This window comes from Amyelois transitella, chromosome 5 (assembly GCF_032362555.1).
Source record: "Amyelois transitella isolate CPQ chromosome 5, ilAmyTran1.1, whole genome shotgun sequence".
Lineage (NCBI taxonomy): Eukaryota > Metazoa > Arthropoda > Insecta > Lepidoptera > Pyralidae > Amyelois > Amyelois transitella.
The window spans coordinates 6,866,792-6,892,275 of record NC_083508.1 but is presented as its reverse complement, the minus strand read 5'-3'; the positions used below and the strand labels follow the sequence as shown (position 1 = coordinate 6,892,275).

Below are 25,484 nucleotides of genomic sequence, written 5' to 3'. Positions count from 1 at the left end.
CTATGACGCTCAAAAAAATCTAAATAATTAAATAAAATAACTTACTAAAGTTTTTAATAAGTTGACCAACAGTTTTTTTTAAACTTTCATGTAAGTTCATTTTTTATCATTTCAATGTGTGGCGACGAAATATTGAAAAGCACCTTAATTATTTTGTTTTTTTTTTATTATATTAATTGATGAACACAACTATATTCGTGTCTGCTAAAATTGTCATATGGATTATCTGGCAGGGTAGGTACCTACCTACTTAAATTACATGCAATAGCAGACATTATATTAACAGCTGCTGGTGGTATCTGGCAAATGTCACTATAGATAAATTCGATAAAATTCTTCACGTATTACTTTTATGATGATTTACATACTAAAACATAGCATATATACATCCGACGAGGACAAAGTAATGTATATGTAAATATGGAATAGGGTTTGTTATATTACATATTCCTAATTTTATAATAACTTTTGCGCCATCCTATGAAGTCGTTTTAAATTGAGATGGGATCAATTCCCTCAGGAAATAAACTCTTATTTAGTTGTTTCTTGTTTTGGCTTGGACATTTTGGAGTTAGTGATTCAGAAAATGGAAGCACATTAAAAACCGTTAGGCCCGACCCCGGCGCCGTCTTAAGGTCGTAAGATACCTACCTAGGTAACCACGTGAAAGGCCGGTTACCACGTCACACCACAAGAGGAGATTTACTTGAAATAATTTTGACACTAGGGAATGCAGTATCCAATGACCAATCTATCACTTGAAAAAAATATTACCTAACACATCATATTTTAACCTTTTTACATATAAAATGATGTACAACATGAGTTGCTAATTGGCCACGATGAAAAACAACGACCATATCCTAATTAGATGCGTTTAACAGTTTATTGTGGATTGCAATTAACATTGTTCGGTTTGACGGAGCCAAATCAGTGCGAGTGTAAAAGAGAGTGTCAAGTGGGGCGGTCGCGTCGTCGTGCGGTCGGGTGGGTCTTACTCGTTTCGTATTCTTATAACTTGTGCACTTTAATAGACCACCTTGAATGCGTTGTTCGAGTCGTTACAACCGCCGGGGCCAACAGAGTTCACTGCCAGCCTGACCACTCAACGCAGGTCATTGTCGTGAGACAACCGACGCAGAGGTACCAAAAACTTATAAGCATGCTGCGACTTCGTGTTTTTTTCTAAATAATTCACCTGTTCATAAAGAAAATTCTTAGTATAATAATGTTATAAGAAAAAACTATTTGTTTACTTCTATCGTAATTAATTTAGTTCTTCGTGTATAAATAGTCTACCTTCTTTAGTTCATTTTTTAATAAACTTTGTTTTACCCATTTTACTTAGTAGATAAATATAAAATTAATTACATAATTATAAAAATACATTTATTTCTCATAAAAGAAAGCGGAACGTACCAGGCTTCATTAGTCATGCCCTTTGAGATTTTTCTTTATAAACACTATACAACCTCACAGCTTTACCTACTACTACTATAATTCAACAAAATTTTTAAACATTCCTATTGATCATATTTTCTAATACCGCTGTTTATTTTTACAAGTACCTACAAGTATCAATTTCTACAAGTACCTACCAAATTACCCAAAAAAGGGGCGGATATAGGGGAAGGCAGTAACATAGGTATACATAATATACCTACTTAGATTGTTTTTTTTTGGTTGCATGGTTTCCAACTGGAGTCATTTTATGTAAAAATCGCATGCATGCCCCATCCAGAGAGGTGACCCTAAAACCAAAATAACAAGTAAAGAAATCCTTTATATCAAAATAAAAGTAAGTAGGTACGTTAGAACTTAAATTACCGAAGTCGTGGTCAAAATTTTGCTATGTGCAATCTTCTAAACTTGACTTCCAGTGCTCCCTCGATTGCTAAACTTCTGGACCTTTGTTCTTACAAGGCATTTGTAATTAATATATTTTTTTTTTAATATTTTCTAAATAAATAAATAAGCAATTGTTAAAAATCAATTGAAACTAATTTCTACCATTAAATAGGTACAGCTATTTCATGGTTATGTGTACAATTTTATTTGAATTTGTACCTTGGATTACATTATAATGTAGATATTTATATCAATACAAGTAACAAATTTCGGCGTGCTTCATTTACTTGGCTTGTGCAGTGTGCCAGCACACATATGCTTGTCATGAGTACTGTGTTCATTTAGATGGGTGGCAGTGATAGCGACTGCTGCCAGGCAAGCGTCGCCCGCAAGTTTATATACCTTTCCACTTACGTTGTGCTACCGTGACAATAAATTCTGGCAACGTTAAGCTGAAGAATGCTGTTCTTCAACCGTCCGTCACCGAAAACACCATCGAAGTTTGTCAAAGAACTATATAGAGTCACTCATATGACCGAAGCCCCAAACAAAAGCTAGTATAATTGTGATATACAAATTTAGTACCGCCTAAACACGGAAACAAAGAGTAGCGTATCGTATGTCAAAACAGATAACAATAATTCGATTTTTTTTCTGTCTTCGTCCATGTCTCTCAATTCCGTTCTTAGCTTAAGTGGCTGCCCATCCGACAACGTAGAAATCTACATATTCTTCGTCAACTTTATAATATTCTTAATAATCCCCTAGCTCCAGATTATCTAAGTTCCCCTCAAGAATCCTACGTTCCTCTAACAGGTTGACCCTTGCAACTCCTTTTCACCGTTCAGTTTTTATTCAAATTCTTTCGCTGCTACAGCTGTTAGACTTTGGAATTCACTTCCCGATTTCGTTCAAGCTTCTCCTTTTAAGTCGCACGTGGTCCAGTTGTTTCTGACTCAGTCATGAGAAAGTCAATAATCTCTGTATATAATCTACTGCAAATATGTTTAGTGTAGTTTATAGAGATTTAAATATATTTTCCAAAGTCAAACAGCTGTAGCAGCGAAAGAACTTGAATTATAAACCTAGCTGTTGTCCGCGACTTCGTCAGCGTAATTTTTGGATGAATCTACAAAGGCAGACAAAAAATGAAAAAAAATAATTCTCTATCCATTTCAGTCAAAATACTAAATGTACAGACAAAATATTTTTACCGCTTTATTATATGTAGTATTTTGATTTCAGTGTCGAAATTAAAGTAGACTAACAAACCAAAAATCTATACACACAAATCTAATTGATAAATGACTTTTAATTTTAAAATTCGTTACTTATTTGCGGGCATACTCATGCCTTGAGTTCATTCAAATGACGATAACTTTTTTTTGTGAACCGATTTTGATGAAATAAACTTTAAATGTTTTTCTGTGTTAAAACAAAGCAATTGGTGAAAGTTTTAAGTAAATCGGTTCAGTACTTTCGGAGATAAGCGTGATCATACAGACAGACAAAAAATTTTAAAAAAATGTTTTTGCTTTCTATTATTCATTCTAAGTGTCCCTGTGTTTGTACATTTAGTATTTTTGACTGAAATGGATAGAGGGCTATCCATTTCAGTCATAAATACTAAATGTACAAACAAAATATATTTACTGTTTTATTATATGTATAGATATGGTATAGACATACATACATACATATGGTCACGTCTATATCCCTTGCGGGGTAGACAGAGCCAACAGTCTTGAAAAGACTGAATGGCCACGTTCAGCTATTTGGCTTAATGATAGAATTGAGATTCAAATAGTGACAGGATGCTAGCCCATCGCCTAGAAAAGAATCCCAAGTTTGTAAGCCTATCCCTTAGTCGCCTTTTACGACATCCATGGGAAAGAGATGGAGTGGTCCTATTCTTTTTTGTATTGGTGCCGGGAACCACACGGCAATATGGTATAGAAAGTATGTTTATTGTACATTATTATTATCAAAGGTTCTCTGCTTAACCAATGATAGATAATGCTATTAGCATTAAGTCCGCCTATTGTACTTTACAAATTGTAATTGTTATAATAAAGAATAAATAAATAATATATAAGATAAGCTTTTTTAAAAGTAACCCATGTTACTCCTAATGATCTATTTTATCACTGTGCCAAATTTCGTCAAAATCGGTCCATTAGTCTTAAGTTTATTCGTTACAAACATAAATAAAAATATTTTCGTTATGACATTAGTGCGACTGTAACTACTCGTATGACATTTAGTTCTGCGCTCGGCATATATACTCGCACAAATACATTGGTACACACTTGCATATATCGTTTCGTGGCTTTATCCCTTACGTGGTAAGCAAAGTCAACAGTCTCGGAAAGACTAAAAGGAGGATATGAGATTCAGATAGAGCCAGTTCATTATAAAGCAAAGTCATTGTCTTAATTTACTTTTGTATAGAAATACAAATAAAGATTTTTTTATATGCTTACTTATATAACTCCGTTTGTTTGCAGGATTAAAAATAATGCTGCTTTTACTAATAATAACAACGTCAGTATGTGTATCATTGCACAGTACACGTCTCGCTGAGGCAGTCACAGTGAAGAGAAATGTGGCGGCTGATCCAGTTGTTATTCAAGTACGGGAAGAAAATGAACATAGGAAAAATCCAGTTGAGGTATATTTACCATAACAATGGCATAACGAAAATCCTTAATGAATTACATAATGCATCTTGCCTGTGTTTAATTATATACGTAAGAGAGAGTTTGTAATATTAATTAAAAAAATCAAAATTAAATCCAAACCAAAAAGGTTTGGATTCGAGACCTTATAAACAAGCCTTCAGAAATACTGAATTGATCATAAAAATTCTTTCACCAATAAAAAGGTTCATAAGAATTATCTGTGGGTCTTATGGCAACTGGATGTGTAACCATGACCCAACATGGGTGAGGTTCTTCTTCAAGGGCTTGGAGCTCAAACGGGTCGCTTCAGATAATCTTACTTACCCAAAACGTGGCCACAAGTGGACTTTACCAGAGAGGTGATGACGCAACTGGCACTAACGCCAGAAGGACAAGAAGAATAAGAGATCCTAATTATTATCTATATCGTTTAGATATTTAACCATTCATTACTTAAATTTATTCAACATGTAACAGGCGGTTAAACATTCACGCACCATCAAGATAGTAGGCGACAAATTCGTTGTGGACGGAAAGCCGCTGCAGATAGCATCTGGGTCGCTGCACTACTTCAGGCTGCCCGCTGAGTACTGGCGGGATCGGTTGCGGAAGCTTAGAGCAGCTGGGCTCAACTCCGTCTCAACGTAAAACACATTAAGTTTATTACCGATATTATTTCAAAGAGTAAAGATTTACCGATATTATTTCAAAGAGTAAAGATTTTTGACATAATTAGAATGAAATGACAAGGACCTTAGTTGTAGGTCAGACAACGGAGGTTCAGAGGCCAACTGTCTGAGGAACTGCAGACGATCGTAGATGGCGAATGGAATAGTTTTCGTCCTTTCAAAATCCTCAATGGTGGTCTTTGTCTGTAATTTTATTTGAGTTGTCGTCTGAAGCTAATTTTTTAGGCTAGGATAGGCTAATAGGATACCCCTAACATAAATGAAGGGAGGAGAGTATATTTTACAGAATATTTTTTTAACAGCTATGTGGAGTGGAGCTACCACGAGCCTGAAGAACGAATGTACTCGTTCGAGGGAGACCGTGATATCGTACAATTTATTCGAATTGCCGCGGAGGAGGGTCTGCACGTGCTTCTCAGACCTGGACCTTACATCTGCGCTGAACGGGACCTAGTAAGTGATGACTAATGAACGCTTCTCACCTTTAACTTGAGGCGCGTCCTAAGCTCAAACAATATCGTCAGCAAAGTAAATGGAACACGAAATGTGTACATTTTGGGAATATTGTCTTTGTAGTTGATTTTTATGCTCGCTCAATCTTTTAGCTTGAAAGTACATAGCGGTTTGGGCTTTGCGTAGGTAATTCTAGTGAAAATATCAAATATTATTATGTATACAAATAAATAAGTAAACATAGAAAGTGCGATTAGGCACAATGATGTTCTTAATAAAATGGTCATTGTGCACAAATTAAACTTTAAAAAATATTGTACGTTTCAGGGCGGGCTACCATATTGGCTTCTTGGAAAATATCCCAATATAAAGTTAAGATCAACAAATGCAGGTAATATTCATAGAACTTGAATCCATACCTAATATTTTTTCTTATACTTATTAAGTACGAGTAATTCACACTTTTTTTTCAGATTTTATGGAAGAAAGTAAAATATGGTTAAATAAACTTTTTGGACTACTGACCCCATTGTTATATTCAAACGGCGGCCCTATTATTCTAGTCCAGGTAAGGCATTGAATGTAAGCAAAGTAGTAAAAATATCCTAGAGAATAAAATGAAGAAAAATAAGAGCTGTTGCCCGTAACTCGGTTTGCGTGTTATTGAAAATACGAAGATTAAGGTTATTAACTTTAAATAATAGGTTATGTCTATAAAGACATTACAGAATTTAGTAAATTTTATAACAGAACTTAAGTTTATAATGGTTCTGCATTAGGTGTTCCAGATCTTCGTTCAAAAAAAAAATTGTTCTTATTTGAATAATGCCAATGTCTAAAGTTGCCTGAATTTCGCGGTATGTTGATCTTCCTTCATCAGCTTACGCAGAAAATCAACGTTTTCTTGGGTGACTGCAGTTTTTGGACGACCTTGACGGGGATCATCACCGAGCATGACAAGTTCACGATGACATACAAACATATGGTCACGTCTATATCCCTTGTGGGGTAGACAGAGCCAACAGTCTTAAAAAGACTGATAGGCCACGCTCAACTATTTGGCTTAATGATAGAATTGAGATTCAAATAGTGACAAATTGCTAGCCCATCGCTTTAAAAAAGAATCCCAAGTTTATAAACCAATCCCTTAGTCGCCTTTTACGATCCATGGGGAAGAGATGGAGTAGCCCTATTCTTTTTTCTATTGGTGCCAGGAACCACACGGCACGATGAAATTGAGCATACCAGCGATAAATTGTGCTTTTGAATGGGGCTTCATCACCAAATGCAAAAAGCATCACACTGTTTTTGTGTTAAACCACTTCTACAGTCATAATAAATCATCGCTCTTAAATTTTCTCGGGTCAATTCCATTTTCTCAACGACTTAACAAGTTTGACAAGACCTCGTGAAAAGACTGCTAATCTTTTTTTAAATAAATAAATGGTATTCGATTTTTGTGCCGTGTGGTTCCCGGCACTATTACAAAAAAGAATAGGACCACTCCATCTCTTTCCCATGGATGTCGTAAAAGGCGACTAAGGGATAGGCTTATAAACTTGGGATTCCTCTTTTAGGCGATGGGCTAGCAACCTGTCACTATTTGAATCTCGGTTCTATCATTAAGCCAAATAGCTGAACGTGGCCATTCAGTCTTTTCAAGACTGTTGGCTCTGTCTACCCCGCAAGGGATATAGACGTGATCATATGTATGTATGTATGTATGTATTCGATTTTTAAAACCGAGGAGTTTTCAATTAAAAAGATATGACAGGAACAGAAAAGTTTTAAGAATGGAATATTTCCATATTCCATCCTAAAAACTTTCAGTGTAGCCCTCGTATAGTTAAGCTGAGTTGATATGGTTCAACATCAGCTGTTCCAGATTCCAAAGTAGCTTTGATGGTACAGTAGGTTTAAATTTAAAATTAAATTAAAAGCAGAAAATATTATTAAGCCATTTATTGTATTTTACATGAATTATATAACTATCGTTTCCAGGTAGAAAATGAATATGGTAGTTACGGCAGTAACTCACAGTATAAGAGCCAGCTATATAATATATTTAAAGAGCACGTGGGGGATGCTGCGATACTCTACACTACAGATGGAAACGTTAACAGTACCATCCGAGGCGGAGCCATCAACAATACGCTTACTACAGTCGATTTCGGGCCCAAACAAGGTGTGTACGAAATTTTCAAGTAGGTTTTCTTTTATATTTAGGATTTCTCACCTCTCTTAAAAATCTTTGAAATAACGCTTGAATCAAAATATTATATAGCAACAAGGTTTCATAATTAAGGGTTTTCAGATGTCGACGCTGCATTTCGACCGTTGCGCCTTTTCATGCCCGAGGGGCCTTTGATGAACTCAGAATACTACTCAGGGTGGCTCACACATTGGGGTGAAGCATTCCAGAGAGGTTCAACCAACTCAATAATCAAAACTTTACGAAGTATGCTCGACAAGAAAATTAATTTTAATTTTTACATGTTTTTTGGAGGAAGCAACTTTGAATTTTCAGCAGGTAAGTTTTATGATTATCACACATAACGATAGAAGTGATATTTGATTTGTAGAAAATGTAATTAATATTTATTAATTAGGTGCAAACTACTTCAGTATTTATCAGCCTGATATAACATCCTACGATTACGATGCACCATTATCTGAGGCAGGTGACCCGACGCCAAAATACTTTGCTATACGCGAATTATTGCACGAGGTAAGTGGACTGCACAATTAATTTTATGTAGGAAACCGTCCGATTATGTATGCCTGCAGATGATGAGTAAAACTGACCGATGAAATGTGAATTTTTTTTTTTTTTTACATATTACATTAATTCCTTATTCTTTAGCATAAATATATTAATAATGTCCGAGGTTTTTAATGAACTGTACTAATAACTACACTACTACAGATACAATAAAGTATCTTTAATGGTTTCAGTATGGTTTTGAGGCACCACATTTGCAACCTCCAGACGAATCTTTAAAAGGAGCTTACGGACCATGGTCAATGGAGAAACAATATGGACTATTAACGGACAAAGGGCGCTCGTCCTTAAGCAAAAAATACAAAGATGTTTATGGTTCTCTGTTACCAACGTTTGAATTACTGAGACAACGCAGTGGATTAATGCTTTATGAAATTACTTTAAGCGAAAATCGTCAAGGGTTACTTCATATCAGTGATCCAAGAGATCGAGTATATGTTTATGTTAATAATGTACGTATAACCGTTTTAATTATTTCATGGAGTGATATTAAACTTAAGTAAGTAACTTTAATGTACGGTAAGACTAGCTGTTTACCCACGACTTGTAAAGACAGCGTTTTTTAGTTTCATAGCCTAAACTCAGGACTATAACTATAATAATATAAATATCGTCAAATCGATGCATCGGTTTAGCCTAGAAGGCGATTATCATAGAAATTGTCAGCCCCATTATGGAGGGGTTATTTTTTAAAAAAAGTTAAGTAGCATATGTTGGAACTCGAGCCTTTAAAATATATGCATACTTACCTTATTTCATCAAAATCGGTGCAGAAATTGAGCTCTTAAAGCGATTTTCACACAAACTGTCACCCCCGTTGTTTTTAGTTTTTGGAGGAAGAGCCAATTTGATTGAGCTGGGATTGGGATGGGATAGTATACTTACCTACATGTATTTTTTTTAAACATATTAATTTATATTGCATTTTCTATTTTTCAGGAACTCCGTGGCATAATAAGCAGAATGCACAAAATATTTTCGTTGCCCCTCGTAACTAAATCCAATGACACATTGTCATTGCTCGTAGAAAATCAAGGGCGTATTAATTACGGCGCCATGCTGCATGATTACAAGGTAAATTATATTATGTCCGTTATTTTTAACTAGTAAGTAGGTATAGATGATTTTGTCAGGGGTTCGTTTACGGTGAATATTTTTTTGTATATTGGATGTTTTACCTCTTTACGCTGCATCTACAGAAACAATGTATTTAATTTTTATAAATTTATATAAATTTCTATTCATACTTACGTATTACTTTCATACATACTAATAAAAATAAAATAAAAAGGAACTTTATTTTTTCTCCACAACAATACAATTGGTATCTTAACTATACCATAACTAATATACATAAGTCTGTTGTGGAGAACTGGTGCCTGAACTAGGTATCCGAAGGAACCTGTCATACAGGACACCAGGCCTCCCCTCAGAGAGAGTACATGAATATTATGAATAAGTACACACTGATACTAATAATCTAAATTAAATTTACCTTTTAGTAGATAACATAACCTAGGTTGTAGAGAAAATTTATATATTGGTGGTGCTTAAAATATCCTCAAATTACTTATTAGGAGTTAGTAAAATAGGAGTGTAATAAAAGTAACGACAAAGATATTCTAAGTAGGATTAAAATGGGTGCGTGAGAGTAATTATTGTTGTGACCAGCCCTACGACGGTGTCTTGGGATCGGTAGTGATGGAATCATCACTACCACTGGAACATAGAAAAGTCGATTTTTAAATAATGGGCCGAAGCAGATCTTCCGTTTCTAGGTATGTAAGGCCTTGTAACCAAGATCTGGTAACCATTTTACACATGGGTTTGGTAAGGGGAAATATATTTAGTTTGCGATTTGCCTGCTTGTATAGAAAAGGCCCTAGAAATTGAAAAAATCTTTGGAAGAAAGTGGTGTTATAGTCGGGGACCGGGGGAATTATCCTGTCGTTTCGTACATTTTGGTCTGGATCATATGTCATGAGGGAATGCTGTTGGAGAATTGTATGTAGTATAGGTATACAGTTGTCGGACAGTTTGGACTTGGCAACATCTGTATAGTTCTGTAGTGGGGAAGCGATACGGCTTAAAGTGGGATACCTTTAGAACGGCTCGTTGGGCTCTTTCAAGTGTAAGCAGATGAGTTTTTGCAGCGCCACCCCATGCTGTAATGCAATAAATAATTATTGACTGGCATAGGGCCATGTAAGTTACTCTTAGGGTTTTGTTGTCAGCAATGTGACGTAAGTGTTTAAAAACGTATATGAGCTTTCTGACTCGCGAGCACAGTAATTGTATATGATGGTTAAAGTTTAGGTGTTGGTCTATTGTAATGCCTAGATATTTAGTTGTTTTAACCAAAGAGAGTATAGGGCAGGTGCACTTGTCAACATTACAGTCAGATGGGCGATGTTCGTGTGCTATGAGGCGGTGTCTACCAGGGGTTGGAAGGGACGGTTTTCTTATACCAAAGGTCATATAGTTGAGACACAGAGTAGTTTTCACACTGAAAAGGAACTATTTTCGTGGGACTCAATTTCGTGGTACTAAAAATCAATAAAAATTAATAAACTTATCTACAAACACCCGAGAACAACTCCGTTCTTGTTATCGTCGTAGGTATTACCCTATATTTCGCGTCGATAACCTCTTCTTACATGAAGAATGACTGGCGTCTGTCCGCCAAGTCACGGTAATTCGGACGATTATGTGGACATGGCACGCTCTCGGGTTCCTCTCCAATGCACATATTTCAACCGCAAGAGCTATCAGAAATCCTGCGTACATCGCTCTATATATAAGCCTTAACTACCGTACCAAACGCTACGGTCAGGCTTGGTCGACGAGGATAAAGAGGCATACGCATTCCCCGCTATATACCTCATCCAAGACAGAAGTAATGCTAACTAGTGGGATTTTAGGCCCTGGCCCCTGGAACCAGCCAGGTCACTGAAACGGCTCCATTTCGGCTCGGGGTAGGTATTGCTTAGGCCATTGGTTCTTTTTCGCGTCCCTGCTATTGACAGTAATACTCTGGTACGAGTATACTGAGCTCCTCCATTGTGCCAAGACCAGAGCCCTTAAGCTCGCCCAGCCCTTAAGTGGGTGCTTCATAATCGAATTAATATAAAACATATGTAGTTAATTTCGACGGTAATTGCAGGGATTACGATATGTATTATACAACAATCGCAGTCTGGATGGGCGTTGGACGATAACGGGATTTCCTCTAGAAAATCTTCCATTATCTGAAGCAAAGCAGAACAATCAAAAAGACGCAAATAGCGGACCTGCGCTATACGAAGGCACATTCACTTTACCAGCTGGACTGTATCCACTAGACACATATTTGGACACCACGGGTTGGGGAAAGGTAAATGATCTTTAGCTTAGGTTGTCGATAACACGAGGGAAAATAACTTGTTATCATAACTTGGGTCAAAAACAATGTCAGACTTATTTCGCCATATTGGTCTGTCTGTCTTCTAAATCTTAAAGATTATAATACATCAAAAATCAAAAAAATCAAAATATATTTATTTCTTTAACTAAATGGTACATAATTTCACTGTGTTGTGGTCAGTTACAATTTTATTATACATATGTATAATAAAATTGTTACTGACCCATGTCTGTACTTGAACTACTTATAATAGCAAAAAAAATATGGGGATCTATATATGACCAACAGAATCCTAAATTTGATTTTTAGAATATATTTCTGTCTGTTTGTTTATTTTGTACTCGAATCAAGCAAAAACAATTGCTCCGATTTGAATGTGGTTCAATGTAGGGGGTAACCATTTTACCTGAATTCCACACAGACAAGTCGGGGGCAATAGCTAGAAGCTTAAAATGAAAAATCTTCCTGTTGGATTTGCGAGCAAAAGACAGAGCTTGTTTTGTAAATAAAGGAAACATCCCGAGAACGGGAATGGGAAATTTGAAAATGGCACTTGCTATAGTTGTGACTCTACAATGTAATATTTTTATTCTTACAGGGTTACATTTGGGTGAATGGCCATAATCTCGGCAGATACTGGCCAGACGTAGGCCCACAGGTGACACTATATCTACCTGGCGTTTGGCTTCGATCGGCACCTGCCGTCAATCGAATTCAGATCCTCGAATTGGAGGCTGCTTCACCGCCAAAAGAGATCCAGTCCATCGGATATCCAATCTTAAATAGAACGACCGTAGTGAGCGTATCCTAGTACAATGAATTTGTTATATTAGAAAGTGACCAAGCTAAAACATTACCTCCACATTGAATAGAATAGAATAGATTTATTTTCAAAATTGGATACAAGGTATCTATATAGGTATGATAACTTATTGACGTCACATCACTTAAATCTAATTATAACTACTACCGCTTCCAAAGCGCATGTGTAAAAGAAGCGGCGGAACAAACTACACTGCAGCATTGTGTTGTTGAACCGAGTGTTTAAAAATAAGTTTGAGCCTTCAAGATTTAAATCTATTAGTTTAACACACCTAATGTCGTTGATATATGTATATGTACATATTTACAACAAAAGGCTTTTCCGCGACGCTTTGCTCCCGTGGAAATCTTCAGATTAAATGTAGTCTATGTTACAAACTCTTGAAGATTTAAAATCAGTCTCGTAGTTATGAAATTCTTCGTTTTAAACAATAAAACACAAATACAGTTCTTTTCTTCTTTAGTATTAGTTTATATCTATGGATAGGGAAAAATTTATATTCAACACTCGTCTATTACCTTTATCTTTAAACCTCCTAAGTAATTGTGTAAAATTGTGCGGATTTCATTTCTAGCCCAAGGAAAGACTAAGTAGAGACCATTTCTTAAGATCTTATAATTAAATATTTTCCAATTAGTTAATACAGCCACATAAAGGAGCCAAACGAACGTAGTCCCAGGCAAAAACTATTTTAGTCAGTGGTTAAATATTCAACACACCATTTTGTTGGCGCAGTTGAAGTAAAATACCGGCCAAGTACGAGTCGGACTCGCGCAAGAAAGGTTCCGTACGATAATCACGTTTCTGCTTATTAAAAAGGACCATTGTTTAAAAATTTCGTTTGCTGTATGGGAGACCCTTTTAAATTTTACTTTATTGTTATTGAATTGTTATACACAAGTAAATAGTCTGATTTTAAGCGTCTACCTGTTACAGTTTGCTATTATTGAGCAAAAAATACGAAATAAGAAACCTTTATTGTATGTTAATTTTTAGTATTAGTTGTGGCAACGAGATACATAAATTGTGAAAATTTCAGCTTTCTCACTATCACGGCTTATGAAATACAGCTTGATGACAGACGGACAGATAGCGGAGCCTTAGTAAGGCTAAGTCCCGTTTTCACCTTTTAGGTACGGAACCCTAAAAATTAAGATAGGTTTCTGTTGCGTTTCTGTAAGTATTCGCAAATAATATACGATAAGAAAAGCATTATATGAGAAAAAAACTTTGAGCATAGGCCTGCAAGCTGATGTGTAATTATTAAATACGCAAGTTTAGTTACACACGCAATTAAGCAGTACCCACTGCCAGTCATTAAAAGTAGTTAAGTGTAGGCAAACAATTCAGTCATGACATGCATTTAAAATGTCTAAAACGGAGTCCTTTCAAAGTTATTTTAACTTCTTCTTTAACTAACTTCTGTCTTGCTTAAGAATATTCATGACATAATCTTTTTTAAATAACTTAAGCGGAACTAATGTGTCTATTTTATATTAATGAAAAAAAAATTACATTATAAGTATAAGATCATCTATTGGAGCGTATTCTTTTATGATTTTTTTTGTAAATTTGATGTCTCTCCTTTTCCGTTTCCACAAAATTTTTAAATAAAATATGATCAAACAAGAATCGTCCTTGCTTTTCAGGTTTCATGAGTACCTATGTGTAAAGGTATCTCGACAACTGTTAAAAGTGCCTTTTGAAAATAATGTTAATAATACTTATGAATTTGTCTTTCAAGACAGCTTAGAGCATAAGTTCTTTCCAAAGATCTTATTTTAGGATCTTACCAATTCTGAAAGACCTTATCATACAAAATTTAAACTAGCAACGCAACGATTGAAAAATACCTACATAAAAAGATATAATGAAAACGTCTATATATGTAAGTACCTTAAGGGGTAGACACAGCCAACAATCTTGAATAGTATGTCTATTCAGCCACATTCAGCTGTGAGGCTTAATGATGGCATTAAGATTTAAACCATCCTAATCAATGCCTATCCTAGTAACGGATGGCACACGCAAGAAAGTGTAAAATTGCAGCCACCTGTGTAAGTAGTGATGCTCTGTTATAATTTCTCTAGGTAAGTACTTTTATCAGTTTCAATTATAATTTATTAACAGTTCAGCCGAATGTGATGTCTGAATTGTATGAACGAGTGAAACATTGAAGTATGCCTGAAGCGCGAGTGAATACAAAAACCGGGTTTCATTCATATTCAAGGACACTAAAGACAGCCACGCACAGTGCGACTACCTAATAAGCGGTTGTGAATGAACCACAATTACGAATAACATGCGTAAGAAAAGTTATGATAAGGTTTGCCGTATTATTATTATCCTCAAATATTCCCATATTTCTTTATGATAAAGTAATAATAATAAAAAAATGTGTACTTATCAATACACATCTATACATATAATAAAATAGTAAAAATATTTTGTCTGTACATTTAGTATTTTTGACTGAAATGTATAGAATTAATAATAGAAAACAAATTTTTTTTTTTAATTTTTGTCTGTATGTATGATGACGCTTATCTCCGAAATTACTGAACCGATTTACTTAAAACTTTCACCAATTGCTTTGTTTTAACTCAGAAAAACATTTGAAGTTTGTTTAATCAAAATCGGTTCACTAAAAAAAAAAGTTATCGTCATTTGAATGAACTCAAGGCATAAGTTTGCCTGCAAATAAGTTACGAAATTTAAAATTCAGTCATTTATCATTGTACGACAGCATTATGCCTATTAACATCTGTACTAATATCATAAAGCTGAAGAGTTTGTTTGTTTGAACGCGCTAATCTCAATCCTTTTGGGGGTTTAATGATGCCCAAAATAACTATTCCACGCGGACTAAGTCGCGGGCATAGCTAGTCATCAATATGTTAAGGACCTCTCATCTGTCGGCCGCCATTTTAAATTTTTTTGACTTCTGTCGAGTGAGGCGTCAAATTACAACGGACATATCCGGGTCCAACTCGGGCTTGTGGCGTGTCGTTTAAATTACGAAAATAAAGAATGATATCTGCGCGCGCAAGACGCCGATCCTGAGAACATCGCCGAGCCGATCCGCAGGACAGGTTACTTAAATTAAATAAAATCACAAAAACTTGACTTGTTACTCGTAACTGTCATCGAAACCTAAAAAAACATTGGTTGTGGATATTTACATTTTAAAAAAGAACGAAAAATATCACCCAGCGCCTTTGTTCCACTTTCCAATTAAGTGAAGTGCAAGACTCATTTATGGGTGCAAAGTTTGCCCAATAGTCCTGATTTGTCTTTCGTTTAGAATTAAAATAAGTTAAAACGAAATAAATATAGTTTTAGTAGGACTTATTGCTTGGTTTACATTACAATATGAATGCGACTTCCAGGAGGTCGCTACAGATGACTAGATTTTTTTCTGTGTTTTGCAACACGAACACACCGGAGGCTAATCTCATAAATCACAACACTACACTTAACAATACCTTAGCACAATAAATTTCATAGTCCGAGAATATTATAGAGTTCGTCATTTTCCACCAAAGTAGCCAAAATGCAAACTGTACTGCAAATGAGCAACAGATGTGATAGAATCTATTGTGCTGGAAACGAACTTATTCGCCCGATGTCCAGACAAGACTCACCATAACATATACATTACATTTGTATAGAAATTCAAATTAATATAAATAAAAACATGTGGCGAAATATCAACGCCACAAGTCACAAAGACAAAATCACGCGACGCTATCAGTCAAAAACAGCAAAAGTCTAAATCGCGCAAGCAAAGAGCGAAGCCGCGGTTCCCCAGGCAACTAGCCTGGCGGAAGATCTTCCTTTTGTGGCGGTCGAGCCCGAAATATCGCTCCCGCTACAGTGGTGACCCCGAAACGCCACAAACATAATTTTACAATCTTTAACCATTATTAAGTAATAATCTACCAATTAGGTCTGTGATTTCTTGGCAACTAAGGGATAGGTTTATGAAATTAGGATTCTTCTTTTAGGCGATGGGCTAGCAACATGTCACTAATTGAATTTAAATTCTATCATTAAGCTGAACAGCTGAACGTGGCCTATCACTCTTTTCAAGACTGTTAGATCTGTCTAACCCGCAAGGGATATAGACGAGATTATATTTATGTATATGTAGTACATGACATGCAATCCTAACCTAAAGAAATTTCTCGTCTTTTTGACTCTTAACATTATTTAATAATGATAAGAAGAATAAGAGGTCATAAGTCTCCAAATTGAAAGAGCTAAAAATAACTTGCATGTCTGATATTCGACTGTCTGATAGCAAGTTTTATCATTGTAACCGTGTCGTCACTGTATGACCGTGAATGGGGGAAGTGGAATGTTTATTGTTCGTATCGCAACAAGAGCCCGCACTCGCAGGCAGGGCCTGTCGTGCTGAGAACCTCGGCAGCGCCGGACCGTTTAGACGCGGCTCAGAAAAAAACACGTGGCCGGCATTTTAATTATAAGACAAAACAAGTGAGTACATTACATATTGCACGTTTGATTACTTTTACTCTATTGACAGTTGTCATAACTACACACACTATTATCAATATCTTTGTTTATTTTTTATTGGTTACTTTTATAACCAAAAATATATTTCATATCAGTCGTTCGTTATGTTAACATTTAGTTTAGGTAGATTTATCAGAACCGTACGGTGTTTCTGTTTAGAATTGAACTTCTTAGTGATTTGATTTTCTTTAAATAAAAACTTTTGTTTAATCTTATCAAGCCCGTGACTTTGAATCACGAAAACTTTCGGTGTCTAGAAGGAGAATGGATATTGATTTATGCATGAGTAGTGTACATATGTATTCATAAATTTATTACTTAATCGAATTTTTACTTTTTTACTTTACTTTTTACTAATTATTGTCACTATGATCGGGTAAACCGGATTAACAATGTTAAACGAGTTAGGTACCTACTCAATATTACTTGTCAAACTTGTAACAGGAAATAGACATAGCTGTCGCAGATCTCCCATGAAACCTTATCCAATTAGATGAATTTGAAGATTTGTTTAAAAGGTTGCACGTGCCGTGTGGTTCCCGGCACCAATAAAAAAAGAATAGGACCACTCTATCTCGTTCCCATGGATGTCATAAAAGGCGACTAAGGGATAGGCTTATAAACTTAGGATTCATCTTTTAGGCGATGGGCTAGCAACCCGTCACTATTTGAATCTCAATTCTATCATTAAGTCAAACAGCTGAACGTGGCCTATCAGTCTTATCAAGACTGTTGGCTCTGTCTACCCCGTAAGGGATAAAGACGTGATCATATATATGTATGTATGTATGTTTAAAAGGTTCTTTAGATTATATAAACTGTGAAGTGATGTCAGAAAATATTTATGTAATGAAGTTAAACCCCTCAGCTTAGGTTGCGTTATATCTCCCATGTCTTTAGCGTTGTCATAGCAACCAATTCGCTTTTCATATGAACACGTGTTATTTGTTTTGTTACTTATAACAAGTGTTTCTTGCTTATAAACGATCCGCCTCAGCTTAGCTTGAGATGTATTCCGAGTGTAGGCTTAATGGGTGTTTTATTTTACTTTGTTGTAGGTAGGAGTTTAGCTAGGCTAGGCTAGACTTAACTCCTGTAGATATTTTTAAAAACATCATGAGTGTAACGCAAGTGTACATAGGCCCACTATTTAAAACGGAACTAAAAACAACAAAAGAACAGGTACTATTGACTAGAGCTTAAATTAACACTTAGATCTTAGTCACAAAAATAAAAAAAGTGAGTTGAACTGACTAACTGTCTGACGAAAAAGACTGTGTTGAACGGTTTTCAAGATAAAAGATTTAGTACATCGAGCGCATATCTATGCCGATACAAACAATAACAATCCGAACAAATAACCCTATTGCATCTTTTAAATGCGTCTTCCGTCTTAATATCATCCTGCAATTTTACACGGTCTTACGTAATTATACATCCCGATTTTCACATAATGGAAAAGATAAAAAACAAAGACAGAGACAAGACATACAAGAGACAGAGAGATCTCTCATCTGAACTCCGCAACTTTTGCAGGGATACATAACCCATACCTATTGGATCATGATTGCAGCACTAGTTACCAAAATGAGCAGGACTGTATTTAAATTTAAAAAATTTACATTAATTTACAGCGAAATGTCCGGCGAAGAGTTGAAAAGTGAAATAGGGCCACCATGCAGCCTCGTGCTAGCGGATGGCTCTGTCTTCCTGGGGAGGAGCTTTGGAGCCCAAGTTCCTTCAGAGGGAGAAGTAGGTTAGTATCGGCAACACAAATCTGATTACATACTTATTATTAAAATATTTATTTATTTTGTATTTTTATTTATTAATATATTTATTTATTTAAAGTTTACTTTTTTTCGGCACTTTAGAATAGAACCACTCCATATATGGATGACGTAAAGACGACTCGGATAGGCTTATAAACTAAGGATTCCTCTTGTAGGCGATAGGCGTATCACTATTGGCCCTGTCTACTCTGCAAGGGATATAATTTTAGATAAAAATGGTGTTAATGATGATCGGTGTAAAATCTAAGACTGAATATGAAACTGCATTACCAATAAGGGAATGGTGTAATGTGAAAGAAGATATCTATTCAGTGACAGGAAGAAATAAGGGAATTCTTAGCTGGTTTAGTATTGTTGTGAGGATTATTAAAAGCAGGTTGACTAAGCGATATGCAATAACAGTGTGAATGGGAACGTAAGAGTGAAAAAGCCTACACGAACGTATTTTGAACGAATTAAGAAAGTCCTCGCGAACCCAATACCGAAGAGCTTGCATGAATGTATGTGCATATGTACAAGTAGTATGCAGGGATCGTGGAAAGAAGTAGTCTCAGTTTTATCCTCCGGAGAAGAGGCTTGATTTTGTTTGTATGGTAGTTACGTATATGATTTAAAATCAAATCAAATATTTTTTCTCAAATCTGAAGCAGTAAGTTCATCACATAAAATTAAGATTATAAGAGACTGGTGTCTGAACTAAGCAGATGCTTGTATCTCAGACACAGCACAACGACATATACTAAAATATATGTGTACTATTAACTATATTAAGTAAGTTTTAAGTTTGATCATAGTTTAAGCCTTGTAAATAATTTGTGACAGTCTTAGAACAACTATCTTTAAGAAGGCGGTACAAGTGAAATTGGCGATTTAATTTATTATATAAATATGGTCACAGATAAAAGAAAAAGCGGTGTGAGAAAGCAGTATTATAAAGGAGGGATGGGATATAAGGAAGTCTTCGAACTGATCGGAATGGGATGCACAAGGCAGTATTTGCCTTGTGTTGATTAGAAATAAAATAAATAATAAAGAAGAAAAAGGTTTTCTTAGGATGCAAATGATAATATAAAATTAATTAACCCATCATAACACATTTTCAGTATTTCAAACGGGCATGGTGGGGTATCCGGAATCATTGACAGATCCATCATATCATGCACAGCTATTGGTTTTAACATACCCTCTTGTTGGAAACTATGGGGTACCTGACGAAGAAGATCACGATGAACATGGAATTCCCAAGTAAGAAGATTACTGATAATCTTTTACAACGAAAAACTTTTAATACTGATAAGGGTAATATGGCAACAATGCATAGTATCTACTATATAAGCAGAATTAGCAGCGGAATTTTATGACTCAGCTTTTGATTTTTTTAAAGGTAAATAAAACGTATTTATTCAAATGAACACCGTAATACAAAAACAAATAACACAAAAAAAAACTAAATATACAGACAGTACTTAAGACGGTGTTCCCGAAAGTATACCCCTCAGCTTAATGCTGGCTCTAAAAAAACATGGTACACAGACAGCGCTGAACTTTCGGGGGTGCCCGTGTTGTAGGTGATCAAAGTGGAATAAACCGACATTTTCTATTTATTTCAGATGGTTCGAGTCAAATCGTATTTGGGCATCAGGTTTGATAGTAGGGGAAGTCAGCACAAGTGCGTGTCATTGGCGCGCAAAACGTTCTCTTGGATCTTGGCTGGCGTCCCGAGGAGTCCCTGGCCTGTGCGATATAGATACAAGGGCATTGACTTATCGCTTAAGAGAAGGTGTTACACTAGGTCGCATAATACAAGGCGAGCCACCATTTGGACCGCTTCCCCCTCTCTCTGACCCTAATATAAGAAATTTAGTTGCTGAAGTATCGACAAAGGTAATCAATATACATATTCATTACTGAGTGATTGACTGACAGAAAACGCACAGCCGTTGAAAAATACTGGGCGTTGAAAGGTTCTCCTGGGTGTGTAAATTTTTGCAGGAATGAAAGTTAACAGGATTCTAAGGTTTACGCAGGTAGAGCCGAGGGCGTACTCTAATTAAATATTTTACGTTATAAGAATATGGTACACAACAATGATGTACTAATATTGAACAATGGGCTTTGGTTATGCACAATTTTTCTTTAATAAACAACGTCCAGCGTACCCAGTTGTAGTAATATCTTCCCTAACCACTTAATTTTTAGCTTGGTTTTATTCATTCAAAATGCACATAATAATTGGTGGCTGTTTTCTTTCAGGAAACAAGGATTTACAATCTTAAAGGAGACGTTACTATTGTAGCTGTAGACTGTGGTTTAAAATATAATCAAATCAGGTGCTTAATAAAAAGGAATGCAAAAGTAGTTTTAGTACCATGGGATCATAAAATAGAGCCAAATACTTACGATGGCTTATTCATAAGTAATGGTCCTGGTGACCCCATTGTTTGCAAAAAAGTTGTTGATAATCTTAAAGAAGTTATTGCAAACAAAAATAATGTGAAACCTGTATTTGGAATTTGTCTTGGGCACCAACTGTTATCAACAGCTGCGGGCTGCAAAACTTTTAAAACTAAGTAAGTTTATTATTAGTATATACTATTTAAATCTCAATTCTATCATGAAGACATACAACTTTTCAAGACTGTTGGATTTGTCTACCTCCCAAGGAATATAGACGTGACTATGTGTATATAAGTTTATTAAAATTAAAAATATAACAGTTCAAAAAACACTACAGAGCTAATAATAATTGAAGATCAAATTTATAATATGTCGTACTACTGCTTATATGCGTACTTACTGGGTTGGTACCTTACCTACATACCTTCAAACAAAATATGATTAGTGCTTAACATCTGCTCTCGTTCTCTCTATTAGCTCTTTTTAAGTAACTTAATACGCACTTGACTGTACTATTTACTAGTCATTAAGATAGATAAATGTTTAAAATAGTCATCCCTTCTCCTTGTAAGAAGATGCCTTAGCCACATACACCATTATTTACATAAATTGATCTGCAACATCTTCCACACAGACACTACTCTTAAGAGAGCAAAAATATTTTTTCAAATCATTATAATACCGAAGATATACCGACCTCCTCCATTTTTGAAATCGATTAAATACAATTAATTTCATTTTAAAAGTACTTACATAGGCACCTACGTTCTTCTTAATAATGTATGTTTATTTAAGAAATAATATATATTGTTAACTAGTTTTTTAATGTAACTAAACAATTGGTCTAATTTCAGATATGGTAATCGTGGACATAATTTACCATGTACCCACAACGGAACAGGAAGGTGTTTTATGACCTCCCAAAACCATGGATTTGCAGTTGACGTAGATTCGATACCCTCAGATTGGAAAGTATTGTTTACAAATGAAAATGATAAAACAAATGAGGGAATCATACATAAAAAACTCCCGTTTTTCAGCGTTCAATTTCATCCAGAACACACCGCTGGCCCTACTGATTTAGAATGTTTGTTCGATGTATTTGTAGATAGCGTAAAATCCTTCAAAAATAATAAGCCAGTAGTCATTGATGAATTGATCAACACTATTCTACACTTTACACCTTCTTTACAAGAACGCCCTAAAAAAGTTTTAATCCTAGGTTCTGGTGGTTTATCTATAGGTCAGGCAGGTGAATTTGATTACTCAGGATCTCAAGGTGTAAAAGCTTTACAAGAAGAAAAAATTCAAACTGTATTAATAAATCCTAATATTGCTACCGTTCAAACTTCGAAAGGTCTTGCAGACAAAGTATACTTCTTGCCTATTACCCCTGATTATGTAGAACAAGTAATTAAAGCTGAACGACCTACAGGAGTACTTTTAACATTTGGTGGTCAAACTGCCTTAAATTGTGGAGTAGAATTAGAAAAGTCGAAAGTATTTCAAAAGTACAACGTATCTGTTTTGGGGACACCAATAAAGTCCATAGTAGAGACAGAAGACAGAAAAATGTTTGCAGAAAAGATTAACGAAATAGGAGAAAAAGTTGCACCAAGTGCAGCTGTGACTTCAATAGACGAGGCTATTTCTGCTGCCAAACAAATAGGTTATCCAGTAATGGCACGATCAGCATTCTCTTTAGGAGGTTTGGGTTCAGGATTTGCAAACAATGAAGACGAACTTAGAGCACTCGCACATCAAGCTCTCTCTTATTCCGATCAACTGATAATTGACAAATCATTAAAAGGTTGGAAAGAAGTGGAGTACGAAGTTGTTCGGGATGCGTATGACAATTGCATCACAGTGTGTAATATGGAAAATGTTGATCCGCTTGGTATACATACGGGAGAATCTATAGTTGTTGCTCCAAGTCAAACACTCTCCAATAGAGAATATTATATGTTACGAAATACGGCCATAAAAGTCATAAGACATTTTGGTATAATTGGAGAATGCAATATTCAGTATGCACTTAATCCAAATTCAGAAGAATTTTATATTATTGAAGTTAATGCTAGACTTTCAAGGAGCTCGGCACTAGCTAGCAAAGCTACTGGTTATCCTCTGGCCTATGTAGCAGCTAAACTGGCATTAGGCATTCCGTTACCTATTATTAAAAATTCTGTTACTGGTGTGACTACAGCTTGTTTTGAACCAAGTTTGGATTATTGTGTGGTCAAAATTCCTAGATGGGATTTAGCTAAATTTAATAGAGTTAGTACGAAAATTGGAAGTTCTATGAAGAGTGTTGGAGAAGTGATGTCGATTGGTAGAAGTTTCGAGGAAGCTTTTCAAAAAGCTTTAAGAATGGTTGATGAAAATGTAAATGGTTTTGACCCTAATATTAAGAAAGTCAACGAGGATGAACTTCGTGAACCTACGGACAAACGAATGTTTGTATTAGCAGCGGCCCTTAAGAATGGTTATAGTTTAGAAAAATTATACACACTAACAAAAATTGACCGATGGTTCCTTGCAAAATTTAAAAATATAATTGAATATTACAAAACACTTCAGGCTGTCGATAGCAGTACGATTACCTCAGAAATATTAAAAAAAGCAAAGAAGATAGGATTTTCAGATAAGCAGATAGCTGCTGCTATAAAAAGCACAGAAGTAGCTGTAAGGAAATTACGCGAAGAATTTAACATTACCCCATATGTTAAACAAATTGATACTGTTGCTGCTGAATGGCCAGCTTCAACAAATTATTTATATTTGACATACAATGGAAGCACCCATGATTTGGAGTTTCCTGGTGAATATACAATGGTTTTGGGATCAGGCGTATATAGAATTGGTAGTTCTGTAGAATTCGATTGGTGTGCCGTTGGTTGTTTAAGAGAAGTTAGAAATCAAGGCAAGAAAACAATAATGGTAAATTATAATCCTGAAACTGTAAGTACTGATTACGACATGAGTGACAGATTATACTTTGAAGAAATATCCTTCGAGGTGGTTATGGATATTTATAATATAGAAAAACCAAATGGAATAATTTTGTCGATGGGTGGACAGTTGCCAAATAATATTGCCATGGATCTACATCGCCAACAAGCTACCATATTGGGCACTTCCCCCGACATGATAGACAACGCAGAAAACAGATTTAAATTTTCGCGAATGTTAGACCGGAAAGGTATTCTTCAACCCAGGTGGAAAGAACTAACTGATCTGGAATCTGCTACACAGTTTTGCGAAGAGGTAGGATTTCCTTGTTTGGTAAGGCCTTCATATGTTCTTAGTGGTGCAGCAATGAATGTAGCACATTCAAATCAGGAATTGGAAACCTATCTTAAATCAGCAAGTTTAGTTAGCAAAGATCATCCTGTAGTGATATCTAAATTCATAATGGATGCAAAGGAAATAGATGTAGATGTTGTGGCCGCCGATGGTATCATATATTGCATGGCTGTTTCTGAGCACGTCGAAAATGCTGGCGTACACTCTGGAGATGCAACTTTAGTCACCCCACCACAAGACATTAATGAACAAACATTAGAAAAAATTAAAGAAATATCAGGTATTATAGCGGAAACACTCGATGTGACAGGACCATTTAATATGCAACTAATAGCAAAAGATAACGAATTAAAAGTGATAGAATGTAACGTCCGAGTTTCCAGATCTTTTCCATTTGTTTCCAAGACATTAGATCATGATTTTGTAGCTATGGCTACTAAACTAATACTAGGCATACCCGTAGAACCAATAGATGTTATGTCTGGCTGTGGAAAAGTTGGTGTAAAGGTTCCACAATTCTCATTCTCCAGACTCTCAGGTGCAGATGTCACCCTCGGAGTAGAAATGGCATCAACTGGCGAAGTAGCATGCTTTGGTGAAAACCGTTATGAAGCTTATTTAAAGTCATTAATGAGTACAGGTTTCAAAATACCAGAGAAAGCTATTTTGTTATCAGTTGGAACGTTCAAGGTAATAACCTTTTTTTTAACCTTTTTTTAAACTTTAATTTTATAGGATTAATTCAAGTGCTAAAACTTTTATTCAAAATA

At 35.5% G+C, this 25,484-nt stretch overlaps 1 protein-coding gene across 2 annotated transcripts in view; it reads left to right on the top strand.

The window, feature by feature from the left end:
- The first annotated feature begins 938 nt into the window (after window positions 1-938).
- LOC106131787 (CAD protein) overlaps window positions 939-25,484 on the top strand; it is a 29,843-nt gene continuing 5,297 nt past the window's right edge. Inside the window, exons 1-18 of one of the 2 annotated variants that reach the window (XM_013330985.2) lie at window positions 939-1,143; window positions 4,356-4,519; window positions 5,007-5,173; window positions 5,521-5,671; window positions 5,999-6,062; window positions 6,145-6,239; window positions 7,673-7,856; window positions 7,986-8,201; window positions 8,281-8,399; window positions 8,627-8,905; window positions 9,393-9,527; window positions 11,617-11,826; window positions 12,455-12,574; window positions 18,851-18,974; window positions 20,115-20,256; window positions 20,622-20,895; window positions 21,265-21,581; window positions 22,263-25,404. In XM_013330985.2, the coding sequence (XP_013186439.2) occupies window positions 4,367-4,519; window positions 5,007-5,173; window positions 5,521-5,671; window positions 5,999-6,062; window positions 6,145-6,239; window positions 7,673-7,856; window positions 7,986-8,201; window positions 8,281-8,399; window positions 8,627-8,905; window positions 9,393-9,527; window positions 11,617-11,826; window positions 12,455-12,574; window positions 18,851-18,974; window positions 20,115-20,256; window positions 20,622-20,895; window positions 21,265-21,581; window positions 22,263-25,404 (5,892 nt within the window). In that variant the 5' untranslated portion in view covers window positions 939-1,143; window positions 4,356-4,366. Of the gene's footprint in view, window positions 1,144-4,355; window positions 4,520-5,006; window positions 5,174-5,520; window positions 5,672-5,998; window positions 6,063-6,144; window positions 6,240-7,672; window positions 7,857-7,985; window positions 8,202-8,280; window positions 8,400-8,626; window positions 8,906-9,392; window positions 9,528-11,616; window positions 11,827-12,454; window positions 12,575-17,025; window positions 17,180-18,850; window positions 18,975-20,114; window positions 20,257-20,621; window positions 20,896-21,264; window positions 21,582-22,262; window positions 25,405-25,484 lie in introns of those variants that run through there. The other variant, XM_013330984.2, reaches the window with a different exon arrangement.